The sequence below is a fragment of the Rissa tridactyla genome, chromosome 7 (genome assembly GCF_028500815.1).
Source record: "Rissa tridactyla isolate bRisTri1 chromosome 7, bRisTri1.patW.cur.20221130, whole genome shotgun sequence".
Lineage (NCBI taxonomy): Eukaryota > Metazoa > Chordata > Aves > Charadriiformes > Laridae > Rissa > Rissa tridactyla.
Window position 1 is genome coordinate 56,173,957 of NC_071472.1, and position 20,019 is coordinate 56,193,975.

Here is a 20,019-nt window from a genome sequence, read left to right on the forward strand (position 1 = left end):
GCTTTTGTGATTCAGGAAAACGTGTCCCTTAGCACCACAGCACCTCACCCCCTCCCTTCTGACCTTACAAAGGACCCCTGACATTGCTTTTTAACATAAAGCTTGCAGTCCTTCTACCGCTCGCCCAGGACCAGCAGGCCACAGATGCGGCGGCTCCAGAGGGTCCCGACCTGACCCGGAGGACAGAGTTCACCCACCCAGAAGATCTCCCAGTGGGAGCAACAATATACAAATCTTCTCAGAGTCAGCTGGGGGAAATTCCTGATGCATCTCTTCTCTTGGGAAGAAAATGCCCTTTAAAGCATTATTTTATTTCTGGTTATAGTGGAAAGCTGGACATCGCCCTTTGGGCATTGCTGGTGTCTGGATGGTCCAAGCCTTTAATAAAGGCAAGTTTTGCACAGGGGCAGCTCTCCCCGGGCCCCAGCGCGAGCACTCGCAGCGCCTTTTCCTCCCTCTAAATCATCTTACCTCCTTTCTTTTCCTATATATATACTGCAAAGTATATATTATAATAATGATAATGATGATAATGATAATAATGATGATGATGATAAAAATAATAATAATAATAAATATTATATTTAATATATATATATATTCCTATATAATACTGCAAAGAGTCCCCTCCTCGCCCACCACACCAGCCTACCTGCTGGCTCCTGGACGCCCAGACAGCCACGGGAGGGGACAAACTGACAAAGCACCACTGCCCGCTGCGGTAAGGGCCAAACCCTGCTGGGGTGCGCATGGGGAAGGAGGATCCCACAGGGTGCCCAGGGCCTTCTCCCCTACCTTGACGAACATCTTGCTGCCGGCGGAGTTGTGGCCGGGGCTGGTGGGCGTGCAGTACACCGACATGGACTTGCGGTCGCGGGAGAACTCCAGGGTGCACTCCTTCCTCATCAGCTGCTTGATCACCTGCGGGGACAGCGCGGGGCTGAGCCGGGACACAGCAGCCGGTGCCCTCCGCCTTGGCTAACAGCCCTGCCGAGCCGGCACAGCACCAGTGATGGGAGGAGAAAGGCAACAACAGGAGCCAGGAGGGACGTCATAGTCCAAAAAAGCCAAAGGAACTTTCCCTACCCAATTTTTTGGGGAGAATTTTAACCCCCCCAACTACAGCATTGCTGCCCAGCCCACAGCACGTGCCAGCCTGCGCCAGCCCTTTATTTTATTGACCCCACAGGGGATGGCAAACAGTTCCTGCAGCTTAAGATAAAGCTCCGTTTGCCACGGAGGTGGGGGAGACTTTCCCCCGCCTTGGGCTCCAGCTGCGCTGCAGGACGGGGAATTGCATCCCACTTGTTACAGTCCAGGGGTCTGCCCTGATCCTGCACCCACGGGGGCCGGTGGGAGTGGGAGCTCCAGCATCTCCTGGGGCTGGATTGGCTCCCATCAAATTTAACATCTCCACAGCTGAGACTCTAATTAGGCTCATTTCAGGGCATGCTAATTACCCCGAGGACTGCCAGCTAGGCAGTAACAGTCACTCAAGTGGTACCTGCAGGTTTGCAGGGCGAGGACAGAGCAGGGGCTGCCCCATCGCAGGGACCACAGGCTCCTGCACCCCAACACCCCCAAACCCCCCCGCAAACCAGGCTCTGCTACTGCTACTAATTAATAATGTCAGGAGCCAAACGCCCAGCAAGACAGCAGCCCGTCCTTGGAGCAATCCCCCTCTTTGGCACCCACGTCGGCATCGCGGCAGCTGAGCCTGGCTCCCGGGAGGACACGTCTTGTCCCAGAAAAACCATTGAATGAGCAGGACATCCGGGGCCGATCCAAAGTGTTATCCGGAGAGGGCAACGGGGATGTTCGTGCCAACCTTGCTCTGCGTGGCTCAACTGCTTATACAATCATTACTTTTTTGTTGCCAGAAGGGTGTTGCTTGCAATGGGGACACGAGTGGCTTTTTGCACGGGACTTCTACAGCAACTTAAATCTAAATAAGTCAGCGAACGGGGCAAAGGAAAAGAAAACTCCTTTTGGGGTAAAACCTTGCAAGTTCAAAGTTAAAAGGGTGTTCCTCCTGCAGCGAAGCTGTGAGCAGGGGCTGGGGAGGTGGAGAGACGTGCAAAGAGGATTTGCCCACGCAAAACGCAGGCACTGTCTCCGGATGGACCAAGCAAACACCAAATAACTCTCAAAGGCCAAACCCAGCACAGGGTACGAGTGCAGTGACTACACGTAGGCGGGAAGTTTTGTGCCCACAAAAGCAGCGCCATCCCCTCTGGGCACCGCTCAGCGCAGTGGCAAGGACGCCTGGGAGCAGCCGGCCACTGTGGAACCCCGAAATCCCACCGGAGACTTCAAAGCACAGAGCCGCTCGCAACAAAGATTAACAAGTAGTGAAGAAACGCCGCCAGGAAACTCCAAGGAAGGTTTTTTTTGTCCCTGCCCAACACGAGAGTAAGGAGAGCAGCACCGGTGACCGAACCCAGCCTGGCCTCTGAGTGGCCGGGCAGCGACGGGCACACGTAAGGAAGCAGATGCCGGACTGATGGACAGCTGGGCAATTCCATCCCCCTTATCAGTAAGGAGTCAGGGGACTTATTACAACCTGCTCGGACCTATCTGGGGAAGAAATGCCAGAACACAGGGCCCTTCCTTTGATCAAGCAAAGATAGCGTAAGATCTAACAGCACAATATGAACAAATCCAGACATGAAATAAAGTGTATTTTCACCCAGAGGACAGGGAGACACTGGAGAGCTGGAGTAGGGGAATAACCGGTATGGGGTATTTTCACATCCGGCATAGATCAAGCCTCCTTCAGGCAAGCACGGTCCTGGGGAAAGGAGTTTGGTTCACGCCATGGAGGACGGCCGCTCAGCACAAACCGGGCACCTAAACATTTGCTGCGGAGCTACAAAACTCCAAACCTCCTCATCTGCAGGTGGAGCTCTGGCCGTCACCAAGAGGGTCTCTCCCAGCTGAGCAGGGACTGGGCTGAGTTTGAGCCTCGGGGATCACCCGCTCCGAAGGTCCGTGTGGACTCACAGCCCCAGCATCAGCCCCCCCGGGAACACTGCACTGTCTGCTCCAAAAACACCTCAGCCAAGAAATTGTATCCTTAGGTCATTGCAAGTGGTTATTGCTCAAACAACAGTCGTCCCAAAGCCCTCTTCTCCCTCCCGTTCCCTGGCACCGGAGCTCACAGGGCATCCCCCACTCACCGAATTGCAGGCGTTGGCTCGCTCCACCTTGGAGAGTTTGCTGGTGTCAGTGTTGAAGACGTTCATCTTCTCCACCAGGCACGTCAGGGCTGTTTCGGTGGCTTCCCCCACCTTCTCGTAGACTTTTTTGGACTAGAGGGCAGGAAAAAATAGAGCTTAAGCTTTAGGGCACATCATAGAATCATAGGGTTGGAAGGGGCCTCTGGAGATGACCCAGTCCAGCCCCCTGCCAGAGCAGGGTCACCCAGAGCAGGTGGCACAGGAACGCGTCCAGGCGGGTTTGGAATGTCTCCGGAGACGGAGACTCCCCCACCTCTCTGGGCAGCCTGTGCCAGGGCTCTGCCACCCTCAGGGTAAAGAAGTTCCTCCTCACGTTGAGATGGAATTTCCCATGGTCAACTTTGTGCCCGTTACTCCTTGTCCTGTTCCCAGACACCACTGAGAAGAGCCTGGCCCCATCCTCCTGACACCCACCCTTTCAGTCCTCTCCCCGCTGCTCCGACCAAGGATGCTGTCACCCACCGCACCATCCCAGGGCTCCCAGAGCGTCACCCCGGGATGGGCTGAAGCCAGGGCAGGGGATCCCAAGGGACAAACCTCCGCTGCAAAGGGCCCCGCAGCAAAGGGAAGAGCACTGTCGGTGTCCCCCCAAACCCCGTCCCCGGTGGCCCCCGCACCTCGTTGTAGTCCAGCGAGGAGTCGTTGCAGAGGGCGCAGATGGTGGCCAGCTCCACCAGCCCGTCGTACTGCCCGCACTGCACCGGCTGCTCGTCCTTCAGGCTGCGGGGAGAAAACAACCCCCCCAAAGCCTTACACCGGCTTCAAATTATAGGGAGGGAGAAAAAGCCCCGGGCTTGGCAGTGAACTCTCAGGTTCGCATTTTGTGCTTTACCAAATGGGCAGGACTAGTTGCAAATCAAATATCGCGGGAGGCAAATAAACTCTGGAAGTGCCCCAGAATAAAGGGGGCTGCAGAGGAGCTCGAAAGAGCGTTGGACCTGAAAGCAGGGGCTGTCAAAAAGCCGATTATGAAGATGATGGAGGAGAAAAGAGGCAAAGAAATCCAAGTTAATGTCCGCTCCCCTGGGCTTTTCCAGCTGCTGGGGATCCAGAGGAGCTGCAGCAAGTCCCTTCTCCTCCCTGTGATGCTGCTTTGCGCTCCGGAGAGCCGGAGGGCACCCAAGGGAGCATTTAACAGCAGCAGACTGGTTTTGGGACTGTGGCTGTTTCCAAGCAAGCAGCAAACTGTGGCCTTTGCCTCCTAAAGAGCAGCTCTTTGCTATGTAAAGGAGCACAAACATCGCTGGAAAGGAGCAGCCCTGAACACACCAGGCGAGCTGGACACCGCTCCTCGCCCGGTGGCAGAAATGGCAGCGGTGATTTTCAGGGGAAATAAAAAAATGATCCCGGTTCCAGGAGAGGTAACTGCAGGTTAGAGCTGCATAAACCCAGCCGGTCATCTGCTCACTGGAAAAATAATTTGTCAGGCATTTATTAGGATCAGTTTATTCCACTGCTGGTTCCCAATGGAAAGAACAGTTTGGAGCCCTTGTTACAGCTCAGGAGCGGAAAACAGGGAGCGGCCAAGAAAATCTGAAAAATCTGTTTGCTGAGGGACAAGGAGCCGCACTGGGCTGCGCGCGGGCAGGGGCCGGCTGCCTCCTGCCCAGGGGATGCCGCTCGTCCCGGTCCGTGGGCAGGGGGAGGCAGCGGGTGGAGGAGGGAGCCTGCAGGCACTCTGGGATGGGTTTTGATGTTTGGGAAGGTAGAAATGCCAGGGATGGCTTTTGCAGCACGCGATCCCCCGGAGAGAACTGGGAAGGGATGGGGGGATACGTCCCCGTCGTCGGCTGTCCCTGCACGGAGCCGGCGAGACCCGTGTGCTGGGAGAGGCGGCAGCAAATGTGCTGCTGGCTGGGTGCTGCGCGGGGATGCGAGCAAACCCAAAATCAAGCACGTAATATCCCCCACGCCAAGGCCAGGCTAAAGCAAAACAAGCGTTTCAGTCCCACCAGCCCCGGGGAACGGGGAGGGATTCTCTCCGTGACACCTAAGTGAGCCCTCGCGTCCCCCTGCACGCGCAGCACAAGCGCAGGGCCGCAGCAGAACTCAAAAGCAACACGAATCGTTGCAGCCCACCACGGGGCCTCCCTGCAGGCAGTTCCCGGAGAGGGGACATGGAGCTTCGGAGGTTAGCAGACAGGAGTTCAGCCCCTCAGTCCTCCTCATTTAATTGAAACGCATTGATTGATACCAGCTTATGACCTGGCTCACTTTTTAATGGAGATTCCTAGCCAAGGATCAAATTGGCTTTATAAATATTCATGAAATTAAGTCTGAGGCTGGGATAAATTAATAGTCGCTCCACGGACGAGCGGAATGGACCGTGGTGGAGAACGTGCTCAGGATCACACAGCAAAGCGAAGGGGAGCAGAGAGTGCCCCAACCGCCACCCGAGCTCCTCATCTTCCTCCTTCCCAGACTTTCCCCACATCACCTCCCTTCGAAGGAGGGGGAAGAAACAAACACAAGGGCAGAAAACCCCACGTGTGTAATAACGCAGCAGGGAAAAGCCCCTGGCTTCCACTCCCTGCCCTCAGCTGCAGCTCAGCAAAGCCCACTTTTTCCCCCCAAATGTGTCCAGACATCAGTGGGACCGTGCCCCGGGCACAGCAGCCATCACGGCCGTCCCTGCTGAGGATGTGGGGCTCGGGGACCACTCTCCTGACGGGGTTTGTAGCCATTTTCAAGCCCCTCCACACATCGCCAGCGGCACAAGCTGCCAGCCACACGTCCTGCGCAGGGCGGGGGTGACAGTCACCAGCCGATACCAAAAATGTGCAGCTTCAGAAATTTGGAGAACGAGCACGTACAGAGGAAAACCTCATTCATTTCTATTCCCACATCTGCTGTCCTCTCCGCTTCGACAGCGGGCTCGTTTTCATCAGGATTGCTAACGAAGGCAGAGCTGAGCCCCTCTGCTGAGCAGTGGGAGGGCGGCGGGCAGAGCTGGGGCATGAGCCCCCCACGTCGTGTTGGGCAGGAGCTGGTGACAAGGGACGACGAAACGACTTGCCCTGGCTCCCACCGAAAGTGAAGGGCAGCCACCCAACGCTTGCAAGCCCAACGCGGCCAGAACCCAGCGCCCGGTGTGTATCTCCACGGGCAGGGTTCAGCACGGCTGCGATCCAGCATGGAAAACCCAGGCGGGGGTGAGCTGGGGGTCCCCCGGCCTCGGCCACAAGCTCAACCCTCCCACCCCCCCCGCAACTGCCCCGGGGCCACCCCATGTCACCTGCAAAGTGGAGGGGACCCACACTCACATCTGTCCCTCGGGGGCGTAGGTGGAGCCGGTGATGCTGAACTCGTGCAGGCTGCACTGGGCGCCCTCCACCTTCTCCATAATGAACATCTGCAAGGGGAAGGATGGAGACAGGGCATTAGGCAGCGATTTTTGGGTACAACTCACGTGCCCAGCCTGGAGACCCACAAGCCGGTACCGTCCACAGCGATGGCCCCACCAGCACCGGGCTCAGCCCCCTCCCTGGTCGCCCACCATTCCTGGCCGTCCCCGAATCCTTCCAGCTCTCCCCTGCCTTTTTCGTGTTCGCCTCCTCCAGCTCTTTTTTTCCACCGGAGAGGAGCGGTGCCGAGCCAGTTCCTAAGAAGGTGGCTGTGTTTTTCTTGGAGCAGAGGAGCCGTCGGGCTCTGGTTTCTGCCTCTGCCCCGGCTGCCCTGGGAAGCCTCCACGGGGCAGGATCCGACCAGCCAGGAGCTGCGGGAAGGGGCTGCCCCTGCCGCCCTTTCCCAGCCAGCTCTTGGCCACCAGCTCGCCTTGCGGGCTACTGGGATCGCAGCTCGTCTCCGGGCACCGGCAGTGTGGCAGCTCGGTAATAAAGCCCCGAGGAGCCATAAAAGTCCCACATACTCTATTTTTAGTGATTTTTGCCTTTCAACCTCCTTCCAGTTTCTCTCTTGCTGCTATAGTGAGAGCAACAAAACCAAAAAAAAAAAGGAAAATACAGTAAAAATCCCCCTTCTCCCCAAGCTCTCCCAATCCCCCCTGGCACAGCCCACCCTTCGGGCACCTCCAGCAGCAGCAGGGGCAGTGCCCAGCCCCAGCCGGGGCGACGGTTTGGCGATGCTCGTTTCTGCTTAATTGTTGTTTACGACCCGCGCAGAAGCCAAGAAGTAACATAATAAATAAAGAAATAAAATTGGTTTGATGAATGCATTTCCCCGACCGCGAGCGCTGGCCGGGAGCAGCCAGGAGGGAGGATGGATGCAGGGAAGCGATGCCCTCAGCTCTACGGACCTGCTCGATGGCTCCAGAACATGGGTGCAACTGTCCCTCTCCACCCTGCCTCAAATCATTTATTTTCCCTATTTATTTCCCTCTGCTCATTTGAGATGTTCCCCAGGAGAAATCGGAGGCATCACTCAGCACCAGAGATGCAACAGTTCTGGGTACCATCCACTTCTCTCCCCTCTGCGCTTCCTCCGGTTAATTTACTGTCATTATTAATGATCGTTAATAATACACGAACACTCCACCACGTTGGCTGGTGGGTGCGAGACCCCCCCATGCAGCCTGGTATCCCCAGGCGCAAGCTTAGGGCCAAGCCAAGGGGAAAAGGTCAAGCTCGGGGAAGCACTTTTATGGCAGGTTGAGCATCCTCTGCGGCTTTTCTCACCTACGTATTTTACAGGTTTGGGCAAATCAAAGCAGGAAGTTCAAAGCGTGAATCTCCTGTGTAAATACTTCCGAGCCCAAAGCAAGCTCCCCGCAGCCCCACGGCTTCACAGCTATTTGCAGATACCCTGTTTGCTGGGCTATTGCCCTCAATCCCTTTCCCAGAGCCCACCCTTGAAGCCCCCCAGCATCCCCGAAGGGTTTCGAAGAAAATCACCAGCCGAAGGGTGGCAGAAGAGGCTCGGGACATCCCGAGCCCTCCACTGAGGCACTGAGCTCCTCTGGCAGGACCTACAAACACTAACGCATGAAGGACCTTGGTAAAGAGAGCCAAAACGCATCGCGTCCCCTTCGGCGACTGAATTGCCCCAAGGTGACAGACACCAGAAACAGAGGCAAAATGTGGCTGAAATTTCCCAAGGCTTCTGCAACGCCAAAAGGGACCTGCAAAGGGTGAACACCCTTCACCTCTTTTTTGGACCATCCAACACCATCGGCCTTCCAGAGCGCCAAAATCTCCGGGTCTCTTCAGAAAATGGACTCCAGCGCTCAGAAAGGCCGACTGGCCTCTTATTTACTAAAAAAATCTGAAAGCACCCACCCCAGCTGCCGATGGTTTTGCCTGATACGGGACTGTTTGTTTTCAAACGCTCATGGCTACCAAACAATTACTACTTTCACAATAGCAACTTTCTTATTAAAAAAAGGAAAAGAAAAAAAAAAATAAAAAAATCATTCCAGGCCCTTTATTTTTCCATGCCTATTTAAAAAGGTGCCGCGTAACCCACAGCAACCCGAGCTTATATCAGATTTCCTGCCGGCCCCCGGCGTGCGTGCCTGCCCGGCAGAGCGAGGGGGCGGCCGGGGGACTGCAAAGGTGCCTGCAGGTTTTTTTGGGGTGATGTTTCGGTGGATTTCCAGCCTGAAAAGGGGAGAGGTTCCGCAGGCGGTGGCAACAGTCTGGAGGAAATAGCCGTGTCTTAACCCGTAAAGACGACAGGTGAGGTTCCCCTCACAAAAATAAGATAAAGAATAACAGGAGCGATAGGAGGAGGTGGCAAAGCTGTGCGCCACAGCTCAGATACGTCTCCACGTTTCTGTATTTTCTGTAGTGTCTTTAACAGAACTACTCATCGAAAGGCAGACAAGATAGGATTGCTGTCTGGAATAGTAAAAGGCTGTAATCATCAGCCATTTACCCATCAATCCGCCCATGCATCAGCACCGTCTTCCTCCTGCGCTGGAAGCAGCCCCGGCTGCCGGGCACCCACCGGCAAGGGCCACAGCCCCTGGGAAGCCCCCAGCAAGGCCTCCCATCAATCAGTGACCGGTTTAGACAAACAAAACTGCTGAGTCAAGGCACAGTGTCCTGGAGGTTAAAAAGCAAATAGTGCCCGCACAGCTCCTGGGCGGCTGCACCGGGGACGGGAGCTTGCACAGCCAGGCTCTGCTACGAGGTGTATTGAAAATAAACCCCTTTCTGCTCTTGTTCCCCAAAACACCAGCCATCTCGGAGACAGGCAAATGCCACCAGCCACCTCCCTCTCCTGGGCCAGCATCTCAAACCCCCAGCCCCGTCCCGCTCTGCCCCACGCAGCAGCAGCCTCCAGCCCCCACGGCCGTGCTCCCATCCCTGACTCTCAAACTCCACCTTCGCGCTCGCGGAAAATTAAGTTACGGCGCATAAAAGGGTGCTGCAACTTTTAGGAGGCCGAGTTAAATGTGCAAGAGCAGCGCTGCAATGCCTCTCCGCCCGCCTCTCCCCCTGCCAGACTCCCATCGCTCCCAGGAGGTTATTTCATGGCTGGGAGAAGGCTGTGCCTGGTTGCTCCGCGCCGTGGGCTGGGTGAGGTGGTGGTCTTGGAGACCCCCAGTTGCCCATAAGGTGGGCGACAGAAATCACAGCTTTAATCTGATTTACTAAGTGGGTTTGTGGCTTTACTGCGTTGCTGCAGAGCTCTAACCTCAGCGGACTCGAGGCCACCAAAGTCTCGGCCACCTCAGATGGATGAGGACCCGGCACAAAGCCCTTTGGTGGGCACTTCATGCCCACAAGCATTCGGGGGGAACCACTTCGCCTGTGCTGCCCCCATGGCATCCATGCGCACCCTGCCGAGCTGGCTCAGCTGGCACCCAGCCACGCGTCCCGGGCACCCGGCAGGATCCGGAGCCATCAGCACAGCCCTTAAAAAACAGCCGAGGGTTTCAGAACAGCCTCGAAGCCTTTCAAGAGCCACTTTACTGCTCTACAGAAGACCTGACACCGGCAGCAAGATGCAAAGGGCAAGCACCGCTTGGCAGCATACCCTGTGGCCGAGCAGCTGCGGTAATTAAATTGCACTCAATTAATACATTTTTCCAGGTTATTGATAGGCTTTCGTGGCTTTTACATGCCCGTAGCTGAGCCGGCTGCTCAGCGCAGGAGCGCATCCAGGACACGCCAAAGGCCGCCCAGCGCAAATATTGACCCACCCGCCGCTCGCCTCCGTCCTGCCTGCGTCAACGCGGGAATCCCTGTCCGTTAAACATTAACAGCCGCGTCTGGCTGCCCCGAGGCCAGCCTGGCCCTCGGTATCGCACCCTGGGAGTCAGGATCCAGCCAAGTGAATAACACGGATATCAGAAAAGGGTTGTGGGGGGATGGGGTGGACGATACATTGAATTTTTATTTTTTATCTTTCCAGAGTTGCTGACTTCATTCTGCAAATGACAATTGATTGAAAAACCCTCTTGTGTGCCCTGCTCCGTCCCCCTCCTGCCCTCTCTCTGTCTCAGCATCGCCAATCCTGCCTCTCCCGACCACACCACACCGCAGGAGATGGTGGCACTTCTGCCCACGCTCAAGAGCTCCACGGTAGGAGCTCCTCTGGTAGGAAGTGGTTTGGGGAAGGCATGGTCACGTCCTACCTCTCCTTCTGCAATCTGAAGAGCTAAAGTAGACCCCAAATGATGGGGTTGCCCTTTACTCGCCTCCCTGCATCACTGGAGCAGAAAATGGGCTGGTGGGAACCCCCTCCTCGTGCAAGATGTGAGCGACTTGGTCACTGCCTCGTTCCAGCAGTGTCTCGTTTTAAATCATTTACAAGGCAGAAATATCAGACGTTTCCAGTCATCTGTAGTTTGTACTGAGCAAACCAGTGGCCAAAGTCCACGGCCAGCTTGCAGCACGGTCACGGCTTCCCACCATGCTACCCAAGTGTCAGAAAGGAGGGACGGTGTCCAGGTCCATTTTTCCCCACAGCAACACATTTTCCAAGGTTCTCCTATAAAAGCGACGCGCCAAGGCCATGAAACTTTCCTGAGACTTGAGGATTAATGGGGAAACTGAGAAGTATTTGGATGGTCCAGGCTTTCCTAACAAGTCACCTCCCCATATGGCCAGACAAGCAGGAGAAAAGCTCCCTGGTAGGCCAGGAGCCTTTGACCTCTTCACCAAACCACCCCAGGGCTCTCTCCATAAGAGCTTTTCGGTCCAAGCCCAGGCACACACAACTGCTGATGGCAGACCTTCTGCCAGGACAGGACAGGTAACCCAAGCACCATTTCGACAGGTCACAGGCATCTTCTTTTAACCCCTGGATTTCTGCTTGAGCTCGTCATGGACAGCTGGATCCACATGTTGCACTGATCCGCCAAGTTTTAGCCTCACAGGTCCTGACTTTATAATTTTGCATAGTCCAGGATTTCTCACTAATTTGGTTAAAAACAAGGGAAAAATGGGTAAGAGAGCAGAGGAGGCCAATTGCATTGGCTTCTCCAGCAGCTCTGTCTCAATGCCATATCCCAGCAGGAAGAAATGCTCTCTGGAGAGGGAGCCCTGAAATAAGTCTGCAACACGCCACCTCCAAACTGGTGTGCTCATAAAAGTCAGTTTTCCAATTACAACCATGCCAAGAGAAGCCATAAAACCCCTCACCCCTGGTCAGGCAGAGAGGAAGCTCAGGGCCTCCTACGAACCATCGTCCATGCTCACCTTGAAATTCCTAATATGAAACAAGTCTGGTGAGGACAGCAAAGCCCGTCACCCCAAGATGGGGATGGAGCGGTGCAGGGTGTTTGAGGGCGTACAGAACATCCCCCAGTACTCCAGTACACCCCAAAATGCCCCCAGTACTCACCCGGCAGACGGACATCTGGTTGGTGGTGAGGGTGCCGGTCTTGTCAGAGCAGATGACGGAGGTGCAGCCCAGGGTCTCCACTGAGGGCAGGCTCCGGACAATGGCGTTCTTCTTGGCCATGCGCCGCGTGCCCAGCGCCAGGCAGGTGGTGATGACGGCTGGGAGGCCCTCGGGAATGGCGGCCACCGCCAGTGCCACCGAAATCTTGAAATAGTAGATGGCCCCCCGAAACCAGGAGCCCCCGTGGACGGGGTCGCTGAAGTGGCTGACGTTGATGACCCAGACAGCGATGCACACCAGGAAGATCACTTTGGAGAGCTGCTGGCTGAACTCGTCCAGCTTCTGCTGCAAAGGGGTCTTCTCAGGCTCGGTCTCCACCATCTGGTTTCGGATCTTCCCGATCTCGGTGTACACCCCTGTGGCAATGACGACACCTACAGCCTTCCCAGCTGCAATGTTGGTGCCCTGGGAGGGAAGAAAGGGGCCAGAGCAGATATATGGGCATGAAACCTCTTGGCCTGAGGGGTAAATGGGTCACTTGTTGTGAAAGAAGAACATGAGATCTTGGTTAAGGGGAAAATGAGACACCATGGGATTTTATATAAACACACCCTAGGGCAGCAGGAGACCCCTCCTGAGAACTGTCTCGCCCACCGAGGACTTGGCTTCTGCCTGAGAGAAGCGTGAGCAAGGGGAAACTCAGACTTGCAATAGCTCCAGGCTCAAACACAAACCTTCTCCCTGTCCACAGTACATCCTACGTGATGGAAAACCCACTGAGATCCCCCAAGGCATTTAAGGGTGTAATTTGCCACAGCCTAAATGAAATCGTGTGGAAGAAGGTCCTCATTTTTATGGATTTGGGGCTCTTTATACGTAATCGAGTCTTTCTCATGCATGCACTCCCTTTCACTGCTCAGAGACCTCCTGTGTCCATCGGCCTCTTCACTTGGCTGCTCTTTGCAAAACCACAGGAGAGGTGGGGACAGGCATAAGGGACTTACGGAGAAAAGCATGTTCTTCTTGTCCTGGTTGACAGCCCGGGGGTCGGGGATGGGGTCAGCATGTTTGATCACCGACACAGACTCCCCTGCCAAGACAAGAGGGGGGAGATGAACCACCCGCGTTTCCTCTCCAGCCTCCGCTCAATGCTGTTATGAGCCTGCATCACAACCCCCGCGGCTTTTTAAAGCAGCACGTTGCCACCAAACCATCAAAACATCCATCACGGGGATGTCAGAGCTGGGCCAAGGCGCTCTGAAGATGAGGGCTGCAGAAAAACGACCTGTGTGGATGGCTAGCGGCCACGAGGTCCCATACAGGTGTGTGGGATGGGGCCAAACCCCTGCCCCAGGGAGCCGCTGGCTCAGGTTTGCATGGTCAGGTGGAACTGGTAGAGCAGCACAAGAGGAAAGGTGCCCAAAGCCCTTCTGCTGAAGGTTTATATGTCGTTCTTTGCAGATTTGCCCTTTTGCTGCATCTTCTTTTGCCCTTGGTGAACTAAGTTAATGAAAAAGCACTTTTCAAGGAGACTGGGCCCCTTTCCCTGTGTTTTTAACATTTTTTTCTGATTGCTTTTCCTTCCCCGCTGCCATCTCCTAACTCAATGCCTTTACAAAATCACACACGGGAGCTGAAATACTGGACGCCCTTTTTGTCATCTGACCATTCACCGGCCTTCCCTGACAGCAGAGAGAGAGAAATTTTGAAGTATCCTAGGTCATCAGCTTTAAGGGCTTTTCCCGTGCTTAAAAAAAAAGCCCCAAATATTGTCACCTCTCCCTGAAGCCACGAGGCCTCGTGCACCGGTGGTCACCGTGCGACGGCTGCACGGGGGGAGCGTGGGCAGGGAACGAGCAGCCTCTCCTGAAACCCCGCATGTCGCACAGGACCGGAGGGATGCCCAAGCACCGGGCGCATCTTGCCGATGCCACAACTTTTAAATGATGCTGCGACCTCCCCAGGTCCTCAATCTTGTTCTCCCACCCATTTCCCACCCCGGCAAAGCGCTTAGCCCAGCATCAGCCCCGAAATTTGGGGGTTCAAATCCAGCAGCCGCGTCCGCCCCATCCCACCTGCACGCACCTGTGAGGATGGACTGGTCGACCCGCAGGGTGGTGGACCGGATTTCGATGATCCGGATGTCCGCCGGCACCTTGTCGCCAACTACAAGGGCAAGAGAAGAGCAGCTCCATCAGGTGGGACCGGCAGCACCCGCCGCCCTGGGGAAGGGGGACGGCAAACCCCAACCATGCCACCACTGTCGGGCTCTGCCCCAAGGCTTGGGGCCACCGGTTTGCACCTCAGTTCCTGCTGTCTCCCCTCAATTTCTATTTCACCGTCTGATCTCCAGGGCAGGGACCGGGTTTTGCTGAGCATCGCCATGTCCCTGTGCGGTGCAGGCGCACGGCAGCACCCAGCCTGCAGCAACGAGGGGTCCAGCCTGCGGTAAACCAGGGTCCTGCCCCGGGATGCCTCCTTTCTGCATTTAAAGCTTAATTTTGTGTGTCTGTAATTTACAAGTTGAAAAAAGAAAGCTGGAAAGAGGCGCCATCAGTCGCAATCAGACATCAGGCGGCGCAGTGATGGAACCTTGAGGAACTCCTCATTTCAGGGGAATACCTTGCACAAAAGCAGCCAGCCCGGGGGGCGGGCAGCAGGGCTGAGGGGGTTACTCGTGCCGTGCCAGGTGCCCTCCACCCCTCTTCCATGGACCGACCGCGTGTTTCAAGCATCACCTCCCCCTGCAAAACATGGCAGGAGCAAGCGCTGCCCCATCCTTGCTGCAGGGGGATGCTGCCGGGGCGGGCGACCTGCCTGCCAGCCCTGCCCGTCGCCTTCCCCGGCTGCCGCCCCAGCAAAACTACCTGTGGGTAGTGTGTGTGGGGGGGCTGTGCCAGGACAAGCAGAGGCAGGAGCTGCGGGGGAGCAGAGGAGCCGAGCGGGCTCCCAGCACATCCCCACGTCCCACCTGCCCCGGCTGCACCTCCACAGTGCCATGAACTCCACCACCACGGCTGGGACCCCCCAAAACCATCACAGGCAGCGAGGACCCGCATCCCCCTCCTGCCAGCAGGTATCTTTTCTTTTCTTTTTGGAGCGGAGCTGCCGCAGGTCGAGGTCCTCGGGGCAGCAGCATCTCACCCTCTGCCCTGCAGCCAAACCCCGGCATGGCCCTGCCTGCCCCACCACGTCCCCATCTCTCCTCTTCCCTGCAAAAACCCCAAAACATCCCCATTTTGGAGCAGCCAGAGCCTCCCGACACCACTCTTGAGCCCATTGCAGGGCTTGGTGGACCGACTGGAAGCTGTTGACACTGGAAGACCTTTCGTGGCCGAGACAAACAGCCGTCCGTGGGTCTCCTGGCATGGCACAGTGGTTACGGGTGAAAGCAGCCCTGCTGATTGCCAGCCATCGACCGCTGCCCACCGAGGCACACGCACTTCCTTAAAAAAGAAAACATTTAAAGCTGCTTTTCCCGCTGGGTTTCCTCCTCCCAGCTCCTTGGCGCAGAGCGGCTTTTCCTCCTGCTCCCTTATCGGCTGGACGCAACGGCGCTCCGGCGCTTCGGAAATATTGAGGCAGAGCCCGCCCTGGCTCTGGGCGCCTTACATCACGTTACACAACGCTGCGGGCCTGGCCGCTAACCGTCCTCTCAAATCCCAGACTTTAACGAGCGCTTCCTCCCGGGGCTCGTAAACCCCCCCGACTCCGAGGGCAGCGGGACGGCGGGGGGGGCTGGCCCCGCTCCACCGCCCAGCCAGTTATTCCAGCTGCGGATCCCAACGCTCTGGGACGCGGCGTGAAACATCTGCCGTCCGACCGGACCTGCCCCGCTCCCCGTCGCACCCAGTTTTGGGGGGCTGAAGTGGGGGGTGCTACGCACAGGGACTCACAGACACCCCCCCCCCAGATGATTCCCTCAGACTTCACAGCACCTTAAAGGGAGCAAAGAGCTCCTCTCCCCCCCTGGGAGGGGGTTTGCAAACGTTTGCTCAACCTGCGGATGAAAAATCGTGTGCCGGCATCTAGAGACAGCGCGGAGCCCCGGCGCCATGGGGGTAGCATCCCCTCAAGGGTAGATATTGCGATAGCCTCCCAGGGGACTGGCGCGGCGCAGGACGGACCTGGCAGCACCATTAACCAGCTACTGAACACGCACAGATCACCCAAGCGCTGCCAGTCTCCCCCGTGCCGAAAGCCAAGGGGAAGAGCGGAGAACGGGAGGCGGCGCTGCCCGAGCAAAGCGGGAGCGGGCAGGGGGTGCAGCCCCCGACGGGGCTCCACGGGCAATGCCCTGCCTGCATTTTTCGGGCAAGGCAGAAAGCTGGGGCTGCAGCCAAATTCGCCCGGACTCACCTCGAGTCCCTTGTTACAAAAGGGCAAAAATCAGCTGGGTTCAAACGCCGTGCCAACTTGCAGCCGTCATTCCCCTCTGGTATTAGCGTAGCAGGTTTTCAGCTCCCTGCTGCCAAATTTAATGCACTTGCACGTGCAAAAAAACGCCAGTCCCCCCCCGCCTGCACTGTCCCTGCTGTCCCCAGGACGTCAACTGCACATTCAAAGCTGTTTCTCCTGATGCACTTTCCTCTCAGGCAGCCTGACAGCATCCCACCGCTCGCTAGAACCTCCTAAACCCACCATTTGCTAATTAATTTGCAAACCCTGCCAGAGGAGAGCTCAGCTCTTTCCCTCCCGGTCCTGATGCTGATTGTGCCATTAAAAAGTAATATTCGGGCACTGATGGGCAAGCAGCAAGCACTTGATCTGGGGAAAGGCGGCAGAATTTAACTGATTCATAATTAATTAATTTAATTAAAGGCCAGGTCACCAGCTGGATGGAATGCATTGCCGGAGCCGGCTTGGGAGCGCCGCCAGCTCGCCCAGCTGAGGACCTGGCCCACGCTCCTCCGCTTGATCCTCCCTGCATTATTTTTATGTTCATCTTCCAGCTGAAGCCCAACTGGAAGACATAAATAACAGCGAGCTGGCCGGGCGCGGGAGGGATTGCAGCATCTTTCCACTAGCAGGGCCACGAGGAGGAAAGGAGAGGATTAGTTTTGCGGCTCTGGGGGTTTACGGCATTGTTTAACGAACAAACAAAACGGGATAATTTAAATGCACCCTCTTTAGCTCTGGTGGGGCAGGCCGGAGACCCCCAGGCACCCTTTGCTGAATGAGAAACCCCGACAGAAGGGCTGGGGGGGGCATAACCCAACCAGGGAGGCAAAAGCATCCTGCAGCCGGTCCCCTCTGCCTCTCGCCCTCCCCGAATAACAAACCCCAGTTACCAAGGAAGCCTGCCCACGCAGGCAGGACCAGCGCCGCTGAACCCCCCCGCGCCGGCGGCAGCGCTCCCCGGCACCCCCCGGCGTGGCACCCGGCGCCGGCCCTTCGCTCGCGCCTTGTCTGGGGGACGCACGTGGGAGAGCCGCTGCCAGAGAGGGGGAATCTTGGTGGAAAATTAAAAGTCCTTCCGGTTCTTCCTGAAAACAGGGAAACCCTCCCGAGACACAAAACCTGTGCCAGAAATATACACTTTTTTTTTTTTCCTCCTTTTCTGCTGTTCTCTACCGCCCTATGCTCAGGGCAAAGCCTCTGCAGGCTGACGAGCCCCCACTTTGGCCCAAATCATTTCACCTCCCTGGATTTGAAAAGAGAAACTAAGATCTCAAGTGTACAACAACGAGGTGACTCGGTGGCCGTGCCTCCAGAGGAGGAGATGTGCCCGGATGCTGCGGCAGAGTCCTCCCGCCATGGGGTGCCCATCACCAAAGCCCCCCCTGGCCAGCACCACCTCCCTGTCCCACCCCATGCCCCGGGGCGATGGCACCCTACCTGCCACCTCCACGATGTCTCCGGGGACAATGTCCCGGGCGCGGATCCGCTGCACCCCGCTGCGGTCGGCGCGGATCACCTTCCCCATCTCAGGCTCATACTCCTTCAAGGCTTCGATGGCGCTCTCGGCGTTCCTCTCCTGCAAGCAGAGGAGGAGCAGAGCTGCTGGTGTGGGGTTGCTCGTGCCGGCAGGCTCCTTCCCCACCCGCTGCGAAGACAGGAGCACCCAAACCCCAGCCCTGGCTTTGGGTCCATTTGCACCATGGATGGGGCAAGTGCCGCATCTTCTTCAGCTGCTCTGAGATGGTCCCCGCTGGCTTAAACCTCACCAGGTCCTGGACACTGCGTGGACCTTTGGGCTTGATTTTCTCCGTCTTGCTTTGGGAAGCAGCATCTCCCACCCAGATGTATTCTTCCCCACCCAGTAACCCCACCTCAGAGCAAGCTGCAGATAAATAAATGGCCTTAAAGCGAATATATACAAGATGAGCATCGCTGAGGCGTTTGCTCATCCCCCAGGAGGGATACAGCAAGGTGAGGGGCAGCAGCCACCGTGGCTTTCTGGTGGATGGGGCAAAAAGCTTCCCTTGGAAAACACATTTGGCCACGGTATGGAGAAAAGCAGCCTTTGCCTGGATGGCAAATAAGTGCAAGATCCTAAACTCCAAACTGCAAAAGCTGCCGAAGAAAGACTGAAGGAACAAGCCAGGAGACAGCCAACAACTGAGCATCTGCGCTGGGGTGTGGGGCAGCATGGCCAACACCAAAATCAAAGCTTTGAGAAACAAGTTTCCAATGGCAAGAAGCAACCAGCCCTTCAAATGAAGCGTCTCAACCATGTGGAACAGACCTGTGAGCCAGGCTGGGGGCGCTGCGACTCACCTGCCACACACCCACCACGGCGTTGGCGATCAGGATCATGATAATGACAATGGGCTCCACAAATGCCGTTGTGGTCTCCTCTCCTTCTTCAAACCAGGCCAGGATCTGGTAGGCAAGAGAAGAGAAGGACCACATTGTGGTTGAAACAACAAGAGCCAACATTTTAAGACGAAGGATGGAAACAAGAGCCAACCAACATGTGGTGTTCGCTGGAGAGAAGACGACCCAGCGTGGTGGCCAGCCCCACAAGGCTTGGTTAAAGCCTGGGCTTGCCACATCCCACCGCTGGTGCTTAACTCAGGCGCCTCCATTCTTCTGCTGGGGATAACATAATGCATCAACTGAGCAGGGCCGGAGCAAGCGGCCACGCAAAGCCTGGATGAGCATTTGCACCAGGAAAGCATCTATTTTTGTTTGGCGCATCCGTGGGGAGACGGTGGCCGTGAGCAGATGAGTGGGGACATCAGGCAGCAGCACCACCACAAAGCTGCTCCCAAGGTAAATGGTGGGAAAAACTGAGCTAACGGCTCAGCACTTGGGCACCGCAAATAAAGCTGCAATCAGCAATCGGGGAGTGAGGCACCACTGATGGTGAGCACTTCCAAGGCACCATGCAAGTACAAAGGGCTTCACATTGCAATTACTCAGAGCCACCCATAAAGGCAGCTTTGCTAACCACGTGGATGTAGAGTTTAGCTGATCCCACATCACCTCTCGGCATTATTAAGCGTGGAGGAGGTCAGCAGCACTCGCAGGCACCAGCTCCTGGCCGACTCTGCCTGCCCACCCCGGGGAGGAGAAGCTGCTCTGCGCTCGCAGGAGGTGCTGGGGGTGAATCCCGGCTCCTCCCGGGAAAGGCACATAGGGATGCAGCCTCTCCCCCAGCAAAAGTGGGAGAAGAGCCCTACTGGAGATACACCACTGAGGAAGGAATTGTTTGAAGACGAGCAATAACAACATCTGGAGAAGTAGAAGCTGGATGGTGCCACCTTGAAGGCACCACACCAGCAGCTGCAGTGGCAGGAGCAGCCTGGGCTGGGCTTCACGCCCTGTTAAACACAGGGAGAACCCAATCCTAAGCATCTCTCTGACATTACCCGAACATAACATCGTGTTTTCCTGCTGCATGATGCATTGGGAGGTGTATTTTGTCAGCGAGGATCATCCCTACCCCACACATTGGTGAAGGTGTAAAAGGAAAGCGTAGCTGTACCCGATACCTGCCCTGAGCATCACCACCTCGGGCATCACCAGCCCTGGCATCTCTGAGCCCTCCCAGCCATGCGGGCAGGAGGAAGGCAGCCAACAG

At 56.4% G+C, this 20,019-nt stretch overlaps 1 protein-coding gene across 3 annotated transcripts in view; it reads right to left on the reverse strand.

Annotated features, from left to right (window-relative positions):
- ATP2A3 (ATPase sarcoplasmic/endoplasmic reticulum Ca2+ transporting 3) overlaps positions 1–20,019 on the reverse strand; it is a 52,521-nt gene that overhangs the window by 11,574 nt on the left and 20,928 nt on the right. For all 3 annotated transcript variants that reach the window (XM_054208952.1, XM_054208954.1, XM_054208953.1), the window contains exons 4-12: positions 18,711–18,815; positions 17,829–17,967; positions 14,076–14,156; positions 12,995–13,080; positions 11,991–12,455; positions 6,503–6,591; positions 3,857–3,959; positions 3,180–3,311; positions 796–921 (exon numbers count right to left, since the gene is read on the reverse strand). In XM_054208952.1, the coding sequence (XP_054064927.1) occupies positions 796–921; positions 3,180–3,311; positions 3,857–3,959; positions 6,503–6,591; positions 11,991–12,455; positions 12,995–13,080; positions 14,076–14,156; positions 17,829–17,967; positions 18,711–18,815 (1,326 nt within the window). The remainder of the gene's footprint in view (positions 1–795; positions 922–3,179; positions 3,312–3,856; positions 3,960–6,502; positions 6,592–11,990; positions 12,456–12,994; positions 13,081–14,075; positions 14,157–17,828; positions 17,968–18,710; positions 18,816–20,019) is intronic.